Source organism: Gracilinanus agilis, chromosome 3 (assembly GCF_016433145.1).
Source record: "Gracilinanus agilis isolate LMUSP501 chromosome 3, AgileGrace, whole genome shotgun sequence".
NCBI lineage: Eukaryota > Metazoa > Chordata > Mammalia > Didelphimorphia > Didelphidae > Gracilinanus > Gracilinanus agilis.
Genome location: NC_058132.1, coordinates 413,532,677 through 413,552,694, shown reverse-complemented (window position 1 = coordinate 413,552,694; position 20,018 = coordinate 413,532,677). Strand labels below are relative to the sequence as shown.

General features: G+C 36.6%; 1 protein-coding gene across 1 annotated transcript in view; it reads left to right on the top strand.

Moving 5' to 3' along the window:
• The window catches only part of TRAPPC10 (trafficking protein particle complex subunit 10), a 144,115-nt gene that overhangs the window by 69,266 nt on the left and 54,831 nt on the right, over positions 1-20,018 (top strand). Inside the window, exons 5-7 of the mRNA XM_044669231.1 lie at positions 12-207; positions 9,550-9,661; positions 10,733-10,984. Coding sequence (XP_044525166.1) covers positions 12-207; positions 9,550-9,661; positions 10,733-10,984 — 560 coding nt within the window. The remainder of the gene's footprint in view (positions 1-11; positions 208-9,549; positions 9,662-10,732; positions 10,985-20,018) is intronic.

Below are 20,018 nucleotides of genomic sequence, written 5' to 3'. Positions count from 1 at the left end.
TATCTTTGCAGGTGTGTGGTACTCTGTGACCCTTTGAAGGATTCTTCCCGTACTCAGGAATCCTGGAATGCCTTCCTGACCAAACTCAGGACTTTGCTTCTAATGTCTTTTACCAAAAACTTAGGCAAGTTTGAAGATGACATGAGGACTTTGAGAGAGAAGAGGACTGAACCAGGATGGAGCTTTTGTGAATATTTCATGGTTCAGGTACTTGACCAAACACTGAATCAACTTTTTCTTGTTTGATTCCCTGGTAATTATTACTTTTATTAGTTTTTTATTTGTTTTTTTAAACCAGAGATTTGTAGTAAGAGTAGCAAGAATAGTAAACATCCTTATTTCTTGCTTATAAAGCAAGATTAGAGATCAGTTCTTAGGGTGCTATATCCTTAGTTCCTCTGTTATTTTACTGCTTGCATCCTAAATTTATTTTGAAATACTTTGAACTCTGAGTAACCTTGGGATTTTGTTACATAGTTTTTGATTCTCAGGGGCCTTTTGGTTATTAATACACTATGGGAATCCAGGTTATCTGGTTTCAAATCTTAGGCATGTTCTTTGCAAAGTACTAAACTGCTTCCTACTAAGATATTTTGGTTCTTTTAAAATATATTAGTCATGGTACTACTAAAATGTAGACAACAATTAAGAAATTATAAAGTTTCCTGTCAGAATCAGCCTAAAATTAATGAAAGCCAACTTTCCATTTCCCATAATGAATAATATGTTGCTGCCTTGTGATTCAAATGCAAGTGTGTAATAAATACTAACTGCTATTATCATTATCACATTATTTTTCTTTCATTAATGCTTGTTGATTTTAGTGTTAACCTAGTAGCTTTGGGTTTAAATCATATTGATCAAGCACAGTTCATTGTATTTTACTAATTTCAACAAATGTTTTGACTTAAATACGTATTAGCTCATAAAGATGGTAGACGGATAATATTTGCTGGGTTTTAGTTTGGAAGACCTTCATAGGGTTCTAGGATTTGGATCTAGAAGAGACCTAGAAATAGATTTGAAGAATGATGAGCTGTTTGATCACTCATGAAGAGAAAATTATATACATTCTCTCCACTATGTCTTGATTGAAAAGGTCAGTTTACTATTTGAAATTATTTTTCAGACACTTGGCTTAACTTGCTTTTGAGTCACAATGATTAATTCTTGGAAATGGAAAATTGATTTTAATTCATTTTAAATTGATTCTGATAGGGAACTTTATACTTTCTTAATCCTCTATCCACATTTTAGTGGTACTGTGGTTGATATGATATATTTTAAAAGAACTGGAATATTTTTATAGTGGGAAGCAATGTGATACTTTGGAAAGAATATGCATAAGATTTGAAACTGGATGATCTGTATTTGAATTCCACTTCTGTCATTTGCTTTCTTTGTGACTTTTCATAGGCACAAAGATAAGACATATACATGTTCTTGCTCACCTCCATGTCTGTCTTTTGTAAAATGAAAGCATTGATTTAGGTGAGCTCTGAGGTGTCCCTTCTAACTCTTGTCTGTTATTCTATGAATATATTGCTTATTGCTCATTCTGTTGAAGATCTCTTATGTTGAGTTTCTTCTTCCTCTTTTGAGTTTAATTATGTTTACTTTCAGTAATCACTTTTTTATATAAATTCATGCCTTTTGTTTTCATATCACCATTTATGACTGTGCCTTTTCCCTAGTTTCCCCTACTCAGTATCCAAAATTTAAAAAATTTTAAATGTCTGGCAAAACCAGTTGACAAATCAATATTGACTTTAGCCTTTTTAAGATATTGGACTTTGATCTCATGGTGACTATGTCCTGTAAGACATAAATTATAAGAAAAATTACTACTAATCTCTGGTTTAAAAAAACTTGAAAGTAATAATTACATTGCTCTCATGTTCAAATAAAATCAACAAGGCACATTTTATTTTCTCTTCTGGGCCACACTTGATAATTACAATGTGAAATGTGTCAATTACATTTTATTCTTCTGTTTATGCTGTAGTTCTTATATATATTATTTCCTAGTTTCAGTTACTTCATGTCACAGTATTTTTTCTTGACACATACTTCCTTTTATTTAGCCCTTCTTCAAATTGATGGGTAGCTATTTTATTTACTTTTATTACCACAAAAATACTCTGAACACTTGTCACATGCAAGTTCTTTCTTTGTCTTCAGTTTCCTCAGAGTATATGAAATATACATTGGAATCTCTCAAGTCATCTTAGTCATCTTAAAACATAATTACAAATTGCATTACAGAATAGTTGGATCATTTCACAGCTCCACCAATGCCTGTCTTTTTCTAACATTTATCATTTCCATCTTCTCAGGTTTACTTGATTTGATATGAATATAAAACTATATTTATGTTTCTCATCTTCGTTATTTGGAGCAGTCTTTCAAATGATTGTTAATAATTTATAATGTTTCTGTTAGTTCATAGCCTTTCAAAATTCATCTATTGCAGAATAGCTCTTTGTCTTAAATATTAATATTAAATATATATATCATTGATCAGAGATGGTTTATATAAAGATTTTTGCCAGTTGGCAGTTTCCATCAGCCTATCTGCATTGATTTTTTTTTACCCCTGTAAAAATTTTTGTTTCATGAAATCAGAAGCACTTTTTTTATCTTTTTGATCTGTCTTTTTTGTTTGTTTGTTTGTTTTAATTAAGAATTCTTGTCATGGTTGTTAAAGATATTTCCAGATATTTTCTTTATTGTATAGAGTGGAAATTGAGGGGACCTTGAAAATTACAAGATTTTTAGCCATTCTTTAGCCACTATTCAAGAAAACCTGGGAAGCCTTTTCAAATGAAATGTTTTATTGAGAGGGAAAAGCCCGGCCCAAATATAAAAAGCTTCAAAAGCAAAAAAGCCAAGAAAACCCCAAAAGCAAAAAACTCCAACTTACAGAAAAACCCTTATTTATAGAAAAATGCATCCCTTCGGCACATTCACCCTGTTCAGGTCCTGAAGGGGAGGTATCCTCCAAACAGTGTCTCCTAGCTTAATGGTCAAGGGCCAGAATCAGACCCCAATCTACATACAAATATTAAGGGTGCAGGGCTGATTGGGAGTGCCTTCCAGAGCCTTCTGCCCACCTGGTCTCCTGGGCAGGCACCTCCCACCCCCAATGCAAATTGCACAGGCAGGGTCAGCAATAGGTGAGGAGGGGCCAAGAATGCAAACCAAAGTGACCAAGAGTTAAACTGGGAAAAGGGGTTATAGAACAGGGAAGAGGCCGCTAGCCTAGCTTCTGGTCCATAAAACGTATTCCTACATTACTAGACTATAGTTTTGAACATTTCTAAAGTACAAAGTCAAAAGACATTCCAAAACACCAAAAATACCTTGTATAAATATAAGTTGTTTCTGTCTCTCTCAGGCCAAAGGTAATTAAGAGACTGTTATATTCTTTTTTTTTTTTTCAAATTAAGTTTATTTAATTAGTTAGATCAGGGTATTTTTCCATGGTTGCATGATTCATGTTCTTTCCCTCCCCTCCCCCAAATAGGCTGTTGTATTCTTTTTTTTTTAAATTTGGAAAATTGTATTTAATAAATTAATTTAGAGTATTTTTACATGGTTACAAGATTCATGTTCTTTCCCTCCCTTCCCCTTTCCCCCTCCTGTAGCTGAGGTGTAATTCCACTGGGTTTTGCCATCTGTCATTGATCAAGACCTATTTCCATATTATTGATATTTGTACTAGAGTGATCATTTAGAGTCAGTATCCCCAATCATATCCCCATCAACCCATGTGATCAAGCAGTTGTTTTTCTTCTGTGTTTCTACTCCCACAGTTCTTCCACTGAATGTAGCTAGCGTTCTTTCTCCATGAATCCCTCAGAATTGTCTTGGATCATTGCATTGCTGCTAGTAGAGAAGTCCATTACATTTGATTGTATACCACAGTGTTTCAGTCTCTGTGTATAAGGTTCTCCTGGTTCTGCTCCTTTCACTCTGCATCAAATCCTGGAGATCATTCTGGTTCACATGGAATTCCTCCAGTTCTTTATTCCTTTGAGCACAATAGTATTCCTTCACCAACAGATACCACAATTTGTTCAGTCATTCCCCAATTGAAGGACATTCCCTCATTTTCCAATTTTTTGCCACCACAAAGAGTGCAGCTATAAATATTTTTGTACAAATATTTTTCCTTATCTCTTTGAGGTATAAATCCAGCACTGGTATGGCTAGATTAAAGGGCAGGCAGTCTTTTAGTGCTCTTTGAGCATAGTTCCAAATTTAGGCTGTTGTATTCATAATGGGATGGGGCAATGTTTTCTTGCAAGGGATGCTTTTTCAAAGAGACCAGCTTTACTTAGCTCTTTCTAGGATCCTAGGCATATACATTTTGGAGATATTAATATTGCTAATGTATTTGAGAATAACACACTGATTTCTCATTCCACACATTTATGATGTGTCTTTATATTTATGAGAGCCTTCCCCTCTAAGGTTACTTCATATTTTGTATGTATGTATTGTTTGGAGGCAGAAGAGAGAGGACAATAAGATGGCCCAGTGGATAGAGTGCTGGGATTAAAGACTGGAGTCAAGAAGACTCATCTTTATGAATTCAAAGCTGATCTCAGACACTTATGTAGAAAATATAAGTAAGGGTAATGGGGACACCAGGGATATTATAATAAAACTAAGTGATTCGTGGGTACACACACTGGGATTTATGAGAGACTAGACCTGGACATGAAGATCAGAACAGCCATGCTGCTCCTAACTGACAAAGGTACCATTGACCAATTGTCACCCTGGGCCAGAGGCTTTGAGTCCCACAGGCAAGGTAACAGGATATAACTGGTTTTAATAATGAACAACTAAAAGGAGGGATAGGGATGTCTACTCTAAAACCTTAATACCTAATGACAAAACCCACAGGGAAAGGGAAGGACTTATTTCTACACTAACTTAGTAATCTAAACTGACAGGGCCCAAGGAGCTGTAAATGGAGTCTCTGGGTGACTGCCTCAGACCTGGAACCTGCCAGGCTTGAGTACAGCTAAGGGCTTTGTGGCTTTGGGATTCTCACTGCAATCCACTGATGATCTCTGGATGCCAAGAGCCAAGGTGTCCTCAGGTACCAAGTTGAGAAGGTGTGCTCAAGACTCTGTCCACCAGATAGATCCCAAACTCCTCCTCTTCTCTTGGTACAGCACTGAAGATCTTGACTCTTTGCTAGATGCCACCACCACACAAGATCCCAGGGGAAAATCAGGATGTGTGGGAAATATAAGTATAGGTAATGGGGTCAACCAGGGATATTATAAATAAACTAAGTGGTTTGTGGGAACACCCACTGGATTTTATGAGAGACTAGACCTGGACATTGAAGACATGAACAGCCAAGCTGCTCCTAACTGACAAATGACAGTTAGCCAACTATCACTCTGGCCAGAGGCCTTGAATTTAACAGACAAGGTAACAGGATATAACTAGGTTTAATTATGAACAACTAAAAGGTGGGATAGGGATATCTACTCTAAAACCTTAAATCTGATGACATAACCCAAAGGGAAAGGAAAGACTTATTTCTACACTAACTTAGTAATCTAAACTGACAGGGCCCAAGGAGCAGTGGAGTCTCTGGGTGATTGCCTCAGACCTGGAACCTGCCAGGCTTGAGCAGCTCAGCTAGGGGCTTTGTGGCTTTGTGATTCTCACTGCAATCCACTGATGATCTCTGGATGCCAAGAGCCAAGGTTGTCTCAGGAACCAAGTTGAGAAGGTTTTGCTTGAAACGCTGTCCACCAGATCTCAAAACTTCCTCTTCTTCCTTGGTACAGGACTGTTGATCTCTTTGCTAGATGCCACCACTAAGGATCCCAGGGGAAAATCAGGATATAGGATGTCCTTTTACTCTGAGTGCTCCCAGGGCTAACCACAGTTTGTGTTAACCCCAATGGAGTCCTTCCCAGAGCCCAAGTCACTTCTTCCTGCTCCCTCATTCCATCCTGGAATTCCCAGCTCCAGCTCCTTCCTGCTATGTACTTAATACCTAATCAATCACTAATCTTATCTTCTTCACAACAGATACAAGATGTCCTTTTACTCTGAGTTCTCCCAGGGCTAACCACAATTTTGTTAACCCCTAATGGAGTCCCACTCAGAGCACAAGTCACTTCTTCCTGCTCCTTCATTCCAACCTAGAATTCCCAGCTCCAGCTCCTTCCTGCTAGGTCAACCTTAATTCTTAATCACTAACTAATCTAATCTTCCTCACTACACTTACTAGCTTTGTGACCCGGGGCAAGTCACTTAACGCTATTTATATTTATAAAAAAAGTGTGTGTGTGTGTGTGTGTGTGTGTGTGTGTGTGTGTGTGTGTGTGTGTGTGTAATATATTCTGTGCAGTTTTTCCTTCTTAAAATTTCTTGAAATATGATTTGTAGACTCTTTTTGGTCATGACTTTTAAATAGTTGGTTCTTAAATTTTTTTTCTCCTCAATCTACTTTTCAGGTCAGTTGCTTTTGCTATGAAAGATCTTATATTTTCTTTTTCCTTTTTTTCAATTTATTGACATTACTGTAATATTTCCTTCTTGTTTCATGAAGTCCAGATTGGTTTCTTTTTGGTCTATTCTAACCTTTAGGGAGTTTGTTGCTTGAGCAAAGTTTTGAACCTCCTTTGCCAAGCTATTAATTCTCTTTTCAGTTCTTTTTTCTTAGCTTTCATTTCTTTGCCATTTTTTTCTCTAGTAACCTTTAAAAAAACTCTTGTTTCATCCTTCCAAAAATTCTAGTTAAGTTTATACCCAGGCTATGTTTTCTTTTGCGTCTTTATAGGTATTTTGGAGACATTCTGTTCTTCTGAGTTTGTTTTGTCACCAAAATAGCTCTTTATGGTGGGATTCTTTTTTTTTTTTTTTTTACTCATTCTTCTAATCTACTTCTTGACTTTAGACTTGATGTTTATTCTGGGCTCTGCATACTTTAGGGGAATCCTGGGATGTTCCTGTTGTTGTTTTACCTGGGGTATTGAGTTTTGCTATTCCTGTATCACAGGGGTACATTGCCCTTGTTCATGCTGGGAATCTGCATACTATCTATTGATATTGCCAGAGTAGTGTGATTGCTTTTCTATCCTCACCTCCCTCTCCAAGTTTTAGTTCTACAAGTTCCTGACCTAAGTTGGATCAGCTCCTATCAATCATCTGGGAAGCTGTGCTGGTTCAGAGTGACAACTCCAGCTTCCTCATCTTTGGTTCTATCTTTAGGTTTCAAACTGAGCTAGAAGTTGATTCTGAGGCCTTTTTCTGCTCCTTAAGGCTCCAAGTTATACTGCTGCCATTTCCTTCTGAATTTATTATTTTTCTCCCAGCACACAGCCTAGGACCAGTCCTTACTCTAGAACAGTGGTTCCCAAAGTTTTTTGGCCTACTGCCCCCTTTCCAGAAAAAATATTACATAGCCCCGTGGAAATTAATTTTTAAAAAAATTTGTAATAGCAATTAATAGGAAAGGTAAATGCACCTGTGGCCATCACCGCTCCCCTGGATCGCTACAGCACCCACCAGGGGGCGTTAGTGCCCACTTTGGGAATCACTGTTCCAGAACATGGTGTAGGTCTCATTCTGCATTGTGGGTAGTGAGCAACAGAACTTCCAGTAGGATCTTTAGGCAGGACCACTCTGCATAAAATCAGAGTAGCTTGATATAGGTCTGGAACTTGCTGTGGTGTGCCAGCTCTCTGTGTGCTGGTATTTTTGTGATGTGCATCTGCCCAATTACAATTGCCAGTGTCCACAGACTTCTCTGTCACCTTTTAGGCCAAAAAAGGTTTTTTTTTCATGGATTTTTCTAATCAGAATTTGGTTTACTGCATTTTCTAGTTCTATTTGTAAGAGTTTGGACATGGGTAGGGAAGAATTCTATTGGGGGGTGCTGGGTCAAACTGCTCACCAGAACTCATTCTTGAATTTTTTTTAAACATTTATTTATATTTATTTTTTAGAAAAGTTACCATGGTTACATAATTCATGCTCTTACTTTCCCCTTCACCCCCCCCCCCCCCGCCTCAAGCTCCTCCCCATAGCTGATGCACATTTCCACTGGTTTTAACATGTGTCATTGATCAAGACCTATTTCCAAATTGTTGATAGTTGCATTGGTGTGGTAGTTTCGAGTCTACATTCCCAATCATGTCCCCCTCAACTCATTTGTTCAAGCAATTGTTTTTCTTCTGTGTTTCCTCTCCTGTAGTTCTTCCTCTGAATGTGGGTAGTATTCTTTTCCATAAGTCCCTCAGAATTGTCCTGGGCCATTGCATTGCATTCTTGAATTTTTAAGAAGAGCATCAACACCTTTGGAAGTTAGCACATATCAAGGCTTGTTTTATTGTTTTGTTGATTTTCTAGACTTCAGAAAGTGATGAAAAACATGTTAACACTGCATATAGGTCATTGGTTCATGTTTTTCGTCATAGAGAACTAGTTAAACATTTACTAGCCCACTCTTGGAGCTTGCTATATTTTTATTTCCTTTTTTATTTTTGTGCTACTGAGTTTATTTCTCATTCTCCCTTAATCTACTCTACTTCTATTTTTTCCACATTAAAAAAAAAAGTGAACTTTATTGACACGCTTTGTTTTTATGTTGCAAAAATGCTTCCCATTTCACTCATCCTATTTCCTAAAGACATCTCCTACAACAGGCTTTTTTTTTTTAAAGAAAAAACAACAGCAAACCTGATTAAATACCCTGAAACAGTCTGAAAATATATGTATACAGTATTCCATACCTGTGGACCTCTCCCCTGTGAAAAGGAATGAGACCCGTTGTTCTCTTACATCTTTTCTTTGGGGCCATTCTTTTATTTACAATTTTATGCTTTTCATTTGTCTTTCTTTGTGTATGTGTGTGGTTCTTTCCATTTATAATGTGTCTTTTGTTTATATTAGTTTCTTCACTGCACAAATTTCCATGCTTCTCTGTATTCGTGCTTTTTAACAAGTATCTGGTAATTTGATGATGATTGCTTAGTAATAGAATTTGAGAACTGGTATTGGTAGATAAATCCTCTTCCTTCTCCCTTTTTTTATACGTTCCTTGAGATGTTTGAACTTTTGTTTCTTGAGAATAATTCTCTTTTTTTTAGCTCTATTAAATGACTCCTTGGTAGTTTGCCTGGCATAGTACAGTATTTTCAGTCTTAAAACTTTAAAACATTTCATAAATATACAAAAATCCCAATTTAGCTATTTCTCATCTAACTTTAGTCTTTGTTGCTTCATAATTGGCATGCAACAGTCAGCAAACCAGAATAAGTGTCCACATGGATTTTAAGGCCTAAAAGGATCATTAAACCAAGTCTTATGGGATTAGTCATCTATCATAAGGGGAAATACTTGTCCATTTTAGTGTCCATACGTCTGTGGTGACACCCATATAGTGAAGGTCTTTACCATAGGCAAATAGTTTGTCTCTAAATGATTTGTTAGAAGTGACTTTATATATTGTACATATAGATAGCTCTGAGTGTATCATATATTTTTATTTTTTTCCTTTCAAAATAGGAAGAACTTGCCTTTGTCTTTGAGATGCTTCAGCAATTTGAAGATGCCTTGGTGCAATATGATGAATTGGATGCCCTTTTCTCCCAATATGTTGTTAACTTTGGTGCAGGTGGTAAGTAGTGAGTAATGGTTGTACCCTTTTATCTGTACTGGCAAAACCAAGGGAAAAAATGCAATTATGCAAGTACATATGGTAGATTAATTTTCATTTTCTTTCATTAGAAATTATAGAATCTTACTTATGATTAAAAATCCATATGGGTATGTGTATAAAGTAAGAGAAGTTATTTAAACCATTCTCTTATTCTTCTTGAATTATGATATGGTATTGAATCAGATTCTGTGACCTTCTAGAGGGAATGTCTGGACCTTATTTGATCACAATTTATATTCATAGCATCAGGGGTGGCTCAAGCCAGGATCTGACAAAATTTTAGTGCCTCCAAAGCAATTTAGTCTAGCCTGAAGTCTGATTGCTACCCTGATTTGAGTTTTGTAAGATCCGTCTTGGGTCTGGGTGACACAATGGTAGACTTGGCTCTGGTAGGAATCCTATAACCTTTTGCTGGCCTCAGCCTCTTTCAGGAAACCTTTCTCTAGGTTTTGAATCACAGAACTACAGGTTTCCCCTTGGTCTGAGCTTCCCTCTTTCCTTCCCTCAGCAACAGGCCTCAGACTAGTCTGGCAGCCAATTCCCAGGACTTGCCAAAGTATTAGAACCACACAACTGCTACTTGATTTGGTTCTTTCTATTTGCTGTTCAGCTGTACATTGCTGCCCCTAAACTCAATCCCCCTCCCAAGTCCACACGTGGTTTGCAAAGTATAGTTCTTGGGTCAGAGCAACAAAGATGCCTTTTGTTCCTGTTCTCTGCACATCAGACCTCATTCCTGCTGTCACTGCTTCTTGCCATAGTACTTACTTAGCTACAGACCTCAATTGAGTCCCCTAACTGGAAGACCTTGCACCTCATTTTCCTGGTTAGGTCCCCAGTACTCTGTCTCTATTCTTATGCTGACATGGTTTAGAAAAATGACATATAGTTTTTTCTTGGATTTCTTATTCCTGACATGGTTCTTTGTAGGTCTTTATTAGAGTAATTATGGAGGATAGCTCCACATTGCTCCTACTCTGCTGTCTTTGTTGACTAGTAAGACAAATTAACCCCAAATTGTTTTTCTAGATGGTGCAAACTGGCTGACTTTTTTCTGCCAGTCAGTGAAGAGCTGGAATGGATTGATTCTCCGAAAGCCAATAGATATGGAGAAACGGGAATTGATACAGACTCAAGAAGCTACACTGTTAGATCTTCGAAGTTATCTGTTTTCTCGACAATGTACATTGCTCATCTTTTTACAGAGACCATGGGAGGTATCTCAGCGTGCACTAGAACTCCTTCACAATTGTGTGCAGGAGCTCAAACTACTAGAAGTGAGTATAATATCTAATTTTCTATTTTAATAATTTTTTTTACTTTTTTCAATTATATTAGAGAAACAATTTTTGACATTCTATGATTTAGATTCCCCACCTCATACCACACCTGAGGTAGTAAATAGTCTGATATAGATCACTGCTCTCATGTAACACATATTTCCATATTCTTCAAGTCAAATTTTTTACAGTTTCTTGGTGAATAATAAATAGTTCTATACTGTTACATCCAAGATATTAAACTACTTGTGCTTGTCAGAGGCATGTTTTTCCATAGGTATACATTTTAAATGAGAGGTGTGCTATTTTTTCATCTTTTGGTGTGATGATGTTTACAAATGACATTTCTTCCAAGTTTGGAGTAGTTTCATTTTATGTAATTTAAAGCCAGACTTTTCAATGGGTTTCATTTTATTAGGGGTTCTTAACATAGGTTTATAAACTTATTTTTAAAATTATTATTTTGAGATATTTTGATAACTGTATTTCAATGTGATTGGTTTCCTTTGTAATACTATGTATTTAAATACATTATATTGAAAAGGGATCCATTGGCTTTATTGTACTGCCAGACACAAAAAAGGTTAAGTTCTTGGGTTGTTGTATTTCACTTGATTCTACTCCATAATTAGCTTTATTAAATCTTTAGCCATTTCACTTCTCTGCTCAGTAAGCAATATCAGCTACATATTGCCTCTAGGATAAAATAAATGAGTCCTTGGCATTTAAAGCCCTTCATAATAGAGCTCTAGCTTTTTTTTCCCCCAGACTGATTGATATTTTATCTATATGCTGTATATTCCAGCTAACGTGACACTTTTACTATTTTATATATGTATATATAAACCATGTTTTTCATAGTTCTATTTGTTGATTCTTTGAAGATGGATATTCATAGGTTATTCTTCAAACATTAATTCTATAACTATATATGTTATCTTGATTCTCCTTGTTTTGTTTTTCATAATTCCATGTAGATCTTTCCATTAAAAAAAATTAACCTGGTCATCATTTCTTACAGTGCAAGTAGTATTCCATTACAGTTACCTACCACAGCTGCTGTTTTAGAACATACTGGTTCTTTTCCTTTTTTTCTGATCATCTTGGGAAACATTTACATAGTTTTATATCTCCATGGGTATGATTCCAGATTGCTCTCTAAAATAATTGGGTCAATTCACAGTTCCACCAACAGTGTATTGATTTTTTTCTACATCATTTTTCTACATCCCCTCCAACATTTGTCATTTTGGCCTTTTGTCATTTTAGCCATCCTGATAGATGTGAGATATCTCAGAATTGTTTTGATTTGCATTTGTCTCTTAACAATAATTATTTAGAGCATTTTTTCACATGAGTATATCTATGACTTTGACTTCTTGACTTGACCTCCCAAAACTGTTCATATCTTTTCCCCATTTATCAATTGGGAAATGATCATGCTCTTATAAATTTGAAAGAATTCTCTACATAATTGAGATATGAGACCTCTATCCAAGAAAACGTCTATCATTTTTTTCTCCTGATTTTTTTCTTTCCTTCTGTCTTGGCTAGATTAGTTTTATTTGTACAAAACCTTTTTAGTTTAATGCAATCAAAACTTATCTGAGGGCAGCTAGATAGCTCAGTGGATTGAGAACCAGGGCCAGAGATGGGAGATCCTAGATTCAAATCTGGCCTCAGACACTTCCCAGCTGTGTGACCCTGGACAAGTCACTTAACCCCCATTGCCTACCCCTTACCACTCTTCTGTTTCCAAGACGGAAGATAAGGGTTTAAAAAAAACACAAAAAAACCCAACTTATTAAATAAAATCAAAAAATGTTTTAAGAAAATAAAAATAAATATTAGCTAATTTGATTAAAACAAGGAAAGAAGAAAGAAGAAAATTGATTTACAAGTATCAAGAAAAGGGATAATTCACAATAAATAAAAAAATAAAGAATATTATATGAAATCTTTCCCCTCAACTGTCAATAAAAATGCTGTGAAAGTCAATCACACCATTCACTCTTCCCCCTGGAATGTGTGTTCTATAGTCAACAGACTTTACTTCATTCTAAATCTTTTCCTCTCCCACTCCTTCTGTCTTCTGGCTGTTACTGAAATCTTGTTCCCTGCTAATAACACAGGCTTTCTCACCACCTTTCCTAGTACTGGCCACATAATCACTCATTCCCCTCAACTCACTATCACAGTAGGGGAGTTGGAATATTCCTTGTTTCCCATTCACCACTTCCAGGTTCTTCTTGGCTTCCATTGCTCAATAACTTCTCCTTTTTTGAGATACATGCTATTAATAATTAATAATTAATCGGAATCTTATAGCTGTTTTCTACAAACTTCCAGGATATTAACTTTCCTTCCTCAGGAAATTCAATACCTGGCTTACAATTTTTCCTCTCCAACTCCTTCTCTGTCATACTAGGAGTTTTCAGCATTTAATATTAATACTTGTTCAAACACTCTAACCTCCCAGTTCCTTAAGTTAATCATTTCCTGTGACCAACTCCTCTACCCCTTCTCAGCTACACACAAAAATAGATACTCATACCCTTGATCTGGCCATCACCTACAAATGTATCACCTTCATGTTTTAAGAATTCTGCAATCCCCTTATCTGACCATAGTCTGTTGGGTTTCCATCTCTCACTCTGCCTTCCTTTATAAAACAATATTTTTTTTTCTAGAGTGACCTTCAATCCCTTGACCCCCTTAGTTCTCTCCCATGCCTTTACCCCTGCACCAACCACTATGTTCTTTTCCCCATCTTGACCCCTTGGTGAACCAATTTAACTCCTCACTGTCCTCTTGAGTCCTTAGCCCCTTTATTATTTCACTTAATAGCATTCTTTCAAGACTCAGCTTTGGAACATTCCCACCATCTGTTGCCTTTGCTTCTGTATGTGTTTCAGTGACCAGTTCCTGTCATCCATGTGACATTCAGGTCATTTTGCCTGGCATTCAACATGTCATTCTTGTTTTTGACTTATTATGTTGCTATTCAAAGTTATCTTCATTTAAATATTGGTACGTCATATATATAATTCTGATTTACTCTACATTACTGCAATAAGTTTTCTCATATTTCTTTAAATTCTTCCTGGCCATCCTTTATAGTACAGTACTGTTCTTTTACCAAATGAAATAACATTTTTTCATATACCATGATCTACTTCCAGCTTCTTCCTATTACAAATGAGTGTTGCTCTGAATGTTGCCTGGTTGGGCCTCTTTCTGCTGTCAGTAAATCCCATAATTGTATTGCTAGGACTAAGGATATGAACAAAAACTTTGTTATTTTGCAAAACACTAGAACTAAGCTTTACCAACAGTGGAGAGATAGCATGGTATAGTGCAGTGGTTCCCAAACTTTTTTAGCCTACTGCCCCCTTTCCAGAAAAAATATTACTTAGCCCCCTGGAAATTAATTTTTTTTTAATTTTAGTAGCAATTAATAGGAAAGATAAATGCACCTGTGGCCATCACCGCTTCCCTGGATCGCTGCAGCACCCACCAGGGGGCGGTAGCACCCACTTTAGGAATCACTGGTATAGTGTATCCAAAGGTCAACCTTAGAATCAAAAAGACTGAGGTTAAATTCTGCCCCTGGCACATTTCAGTTATGTGTCCATTGGCATGTCACTTAATGTCAGTGCCCCCCACCAAGCAACTCAAAAAGACAGTTAAAGGAGTTTCTATAAAGAAAAGTTTCTCCATCAATAAAGGCATAGATCTAGCCCTACCCAACACTCACCCCCATGAAGATAAATAAATTAAAATTATTTTTCATAGCCATGAAAGTATGTGAGCATGTTAAATTACTCTCTTGAATTTACCTTGGATTTTTTTCTTTTTCTGCAAACTGCCTTCTGCTTTCTCTTTCTTCCACATTGCATACACCACCAGAATTGGCTAGCATTCCAAGAATGGGCTCAAATGGGCTAAAACGTTAAAAGGTAATGAATTAATTTGCAAATTGAAAAATACAAAGTAGAAAATTTAAATTCCAATTTTTCTTTTTTCTAAAGATCTAAATTTGTTAGCCAAATCCTAATGGATGTTATTTATTGAACTCAATTTTTCCCTGCTCCTCAACTTCTGCTTCTAATATTTGGATACTGCAACATATTAATACTCCCTCTTGTAAGAATAAAAATTATGAGACTGGCCATAAATGGATAATTTTATTAATCAAAAGTAGTAGAGGAAAAGGATAGAAGAATAAGAGAGAAATATACAAGGTATTTTCTTTATCGTTCCATTTTGCTTATAGCTGTCGTTAGGACCCCCTACTTGCTACTACACAGGCAAGTCTAGTCAGCAACAAACATGGAAGAGAAGAGAGCGAAATCCACTCTTGCCTCAGTTTATCAAACTATTCTCCACCCCCTAATTCTCACATGTCACATCTCAGGAGCCAAACATGGCTTTCTATTTTGCCATGGCTGCCCAGGGGGGCAGTGAAGGGGAAATCATACTGTCCCCATCTCATGGTCTCTTGACCCTGTTGCTGCATTTTTTTGTCTGTTGCTCTATCCTCGTGACTCATTTCACCCAATGATTTCCTGGCACACAGTCCTGGTCTCCAGGTCAAAAGGAGATGAAGTGTGTAACACAGGAGAGGGAGGAAAAGAAAATTTCCATCACACATTCTTAAGACCCTAATTTCCCATTTCCTAAATCTGCTCAATTTCCATGACCTACTTCTCATCCATTACACCTCAGCTAAACAGAAGAGATGATCTTACCTTTGATCTTAACTTTATCTGCCACCCATATTTATAAACTCTGAAATTCCTTTATTTGAACATAACCTTTCATTTGTTCTTTCCCATATGCCTTTTAACACTCTAACCTTGTTCTTCATCTTCACTATACATTGCTTTCCCAAGCTATCACCTATATATACTGACTACAACTATCCTCACTTTCCTATCTCAACCTTTGATGTATGAGGAGTTCAACTCTACACAGTTTTCTACTTTGGAATTTCTTTCCTTTTTGTCATGTCACTGATCATTCCTTTCTATGTTCCTACCATCCACCATGCTTTCTTTATATGTACTGGAGAATGGAGCTGGAGAAAGTCACAAAACCATATTGACTGGGTCTACTACATATTTATTTTACCTAATTACAACTAGACCTGTGAAGATTAAAAGGTATATGGGAAAGAAGGAATGAAAGGTTATGTTCAAATAAAAGAATTTCAGACTTTATAAACATGGAAGCCATTTGCCAAGAATCTCTCTTTCTTCTCTCTTCCTCATCTCTCATCATTCAGAGAGGCCTTCCACTATTTTTCTTTCACCCATCTCATGATGAGAGGTAGTATTTCTCCTTGCCCAAGGAAAATCTCAATGTATACATGCTATCTATTCCTGTCTTATCCAGTAGAGTATTATCTCTGTTCTCTTATTCTCAACTCCTTATCTACTGGCTCCTTCTGTTCTGCTGCTACAAACATGGCAGTATCTCCTAAATCTCTTAAAAATCCTTCCTTACTTGAGTCTTCCCTTTCTGTTAGCTATCTTCTTATATGTTTTATCGTCTTCTCAGCTAAACTCCTTGAGAAAACCAACTGCAATCCATGCCCTCTGTTATAAAGCCTGGATTCTGACATTATTAATTTGCCTAAAACTGCTCTCTCCAAATTAGTGATTTCTTTCTTTTTTATTTAACCTGTACTTTATTATTAACAACTCTTAAGACAGAAGAGCAAGGAAGGCTAGGCAAACATGGTTAAGTGATTTGTTTAGGGTCACATAGCTAGGAAATTTTGAGGCCAGGTTTGAACCGTGGGCTTCCCAACTCTAGGCCTAGTGCTCTCCACTGAGCTACCTTAGTGCCGCTAAATCAGCAATTTCTTAATTGCCATATTTAATGGCCCTTTTTGTCGTCATTCTTCCAAATTTTTCTTAGGCATTAACCTATTAATCACCCTCTTGACCTAGATTCTCTCTCCTCTCTAGGCTTTTATGATGCTGACCTCCTGGTATTTCTCTTACTTGTTGGCTCCTTAGTCTCCATTTCTAGCTTTTAATGCAGGTCACATCCACTAACTAGGGGTGTCTCCAAGGCTCTGTTCTGGAAATTCTTTTCTTCTCCCTCTATTATTACACTTGAGGATTTCCTCAGTTTTCATGGGTTCAGTTATCACTATATAGATGATTCTCAGATTTACAGATCCAACCCTAGCTTCTGAGCTATAGTTTCATGACTACAAGTGTCTGTTGGCCATCTTGAAGTGGAAATCCCATGAGTATTTAAAAAATCAAACATGACTAAAACAGAACTCATCTTTTCCCTCAAACCCTCTCATCTTCCAAAATCCCCTGCTATTATGAAAAAAATCACCATTCTTCCAATCTAACTCTCAACTCCACTATCATCTTTGAGTTTTCTTTCACAGTCATTCTATGTAACCAAATTGTTGGTTAGTCTTGTTCTTATCTTCACATCTCTTTTTTATATGTGGACATCCTTTTCTTTCCACTCAGCCATCAGAGCAACTACTCAACACTCAATCCCTGGGATTATTGCAGTAGAGTTCTAGTTGGTCTGTCCTTACTCCAATCCATCTCTCACTCAGCTACCAAAGTGATTTTCCAGCAGTAAAGCTCTGACATGTTACCTCACTACTCTCTGAAATCCAGGGTTGCCCTTGTCATTTTCAGGATCAAATGTAAATTCTTTTTGGCATTTAAAGTCCTTCACAAATTTTCCCCTTCCTCACTTTTCAGTTTTCCTATACTTGACTCCCTACTTTATGATCTCTATACATGACTCTATTCCTGCCTTCTTGCTATTCCTTGTATATAACAGTCCAACTCCCAATTACATTCCTTCTCCATGACTTTCTTCCATGTTAGGAATCTTTTCTTTCCTCTACTTCCTGGCTTCTGAAAGACTGATCCCACTTCCTGTAGGAAGCCTTTCCTTGTTTCCCCTACTGCTTGTTTCCTTCTGAGGTTATCTTCCATACATATCTTGTAGGTATAAAATTGTTTGAATATTGCCTCCCTCATTAGAATGTGAGCTTCATAAGGGTAGCAACTCTGATACTGCCTTTCTTTGTATTGGTGCTTAGCAAAATGTATTGCAACATAGTGAGAAGATTGAGTGACCGAATAGTTTTGTAATTGTTTCTTTTTTTTTTATCATTTAATAATATTTATTTTTAGAAAAGTTAACATGGTTACATGATTCATGCTCTCACTTTCCCCTTCAACCACCCCACCTCCCCTCTCACCCCATAGCCGATGCGCATTTCCACTGGTTTTAACATTTGTCATTGATCAAGAACTATTTCCATATTATTGATAGTTACATTGGTGTGGTCCTTACAGTCTACATCCCCAATCACATCCGCCTCAACCCATGTGTTCAAGCAGTTGCTTTTCTTCTGTGTTTTCCACTCCTGCAGTTCTTCCTCTGAATGTGGGTAGCATTCTTTTCCATAAATCCCTCAGAATTGTCCTGGGTCATTGCATTGCTGCCAGTACAGAAGTCCATGACATTCGATTTTACCACAGTATATCAGTCTCTGTGTACAATGTTCTTCTGGCTCTGCTCCTTTTGATCTGCAACAATTCCTGGAGGTCTTTCCAGTTCACATGGAATTCCTCCAGTTTATTATTCCTTTGAGCGCAATAGTATTCTATCACCAGCATATACCACAATTTGTTCAGCCATTCCCCAATTGAAGGGCATACCCTCCTTTTCCAGTTTTTTTCTACCACAAAAAGCTCGGCTATAAATATTTTCTTACAAGTCTGTTTATCTATGATCTCTTTGGGGTACAAACCCAACAATGGTATGACTGGATCAAAGGGCAGGCATTCTTTTGTAGCCCTTTGAGCATAGTTCCAAATTGCCAGCCAGAATGGTTGGATCAGTTCACAACTCCACCAGCAATGCATTAGTGTCCCAATTTGGCCACATCCCCTCCAACATTCATTACTCTCCCCTTCTTTCATTTTAGCCAATCTGCTAGGTGTGAGGTGATAACCTCAGAGTTGTTTTGATTTGCATTTCTCTAATTATTAGAGATTTAGAACACTTTCTCATATGCTTATTGATACTTTTGATTTCTTTATCTGAAAATTGCCTATTCATGTCCCTTGCCCATTTATCGATTGGGGAATAGCTTGATTTTTTATACAATTGATTTAGCTCCTTGTATATTTGAGTAATTAGACCTCTGTCAGAGTTTTTTGTTATAAAGATTTTTTCCCAATTTGTTTTCCCTTTTGATTTTGGTTGCATTGTTTTTGTTTGTACAAAAGCTTTTTAATATAATATAATCAAAATCATTTATTTTATATTTTATAATTTTCTCTAACGCTTGCTTGGTTTTAAAATCTTTCTTTTCCCAGAGATCTGACAGGTATATTATTCTGTGTTCACTTAACTTATTTATAGTTACCCTCTTTATATTCAAGTCATACACCCATTCTGAATTTATCTTGGTGTAGGGTGTGAGATGATCTAAACCTAATCTCTCCCATATTGTTCTCCAAATTTCCCAGAAGTTTTTGTCAAATAGTGGATTTTTGTCCCAAAAGTTGGGTTCTTTGGGTTTATCATACATTGTCTTGCTGATGTCACTTACCCCAAGTCTATTCCACTGATCCTCCCTTCTGTCTCTTAGCCAGTACCATAACATTTTGATGACTGCTGCTTTATAGTATAGTTTAATATCTGGTACTGCTAGGCCACCTTCCATCACATTTTGTTTTCATTATTTCCCTTGATATTCTTGATCTTTTGTTATTCTAAATGAACTTTGTTATAGTTTTTTCTAATTCAGTAAAAAAGATTTTTGGTAGTTTGATAGATATGGTGCTAAATAGGTAAATTAATTTGGGTAGAATGGTCATTTTTATTATATTAGCTCATCCTACCCGTGAGCAATCAATGTTTTTCCAATTGTTTAGATCTAGTTTTAATTGTTTGGAAAGTGTTTTGTAGTTGTTTTCGTATAATTCCTGTGTTTGTTTTGGTAGATAGATTCCTAAGTATTTTATATT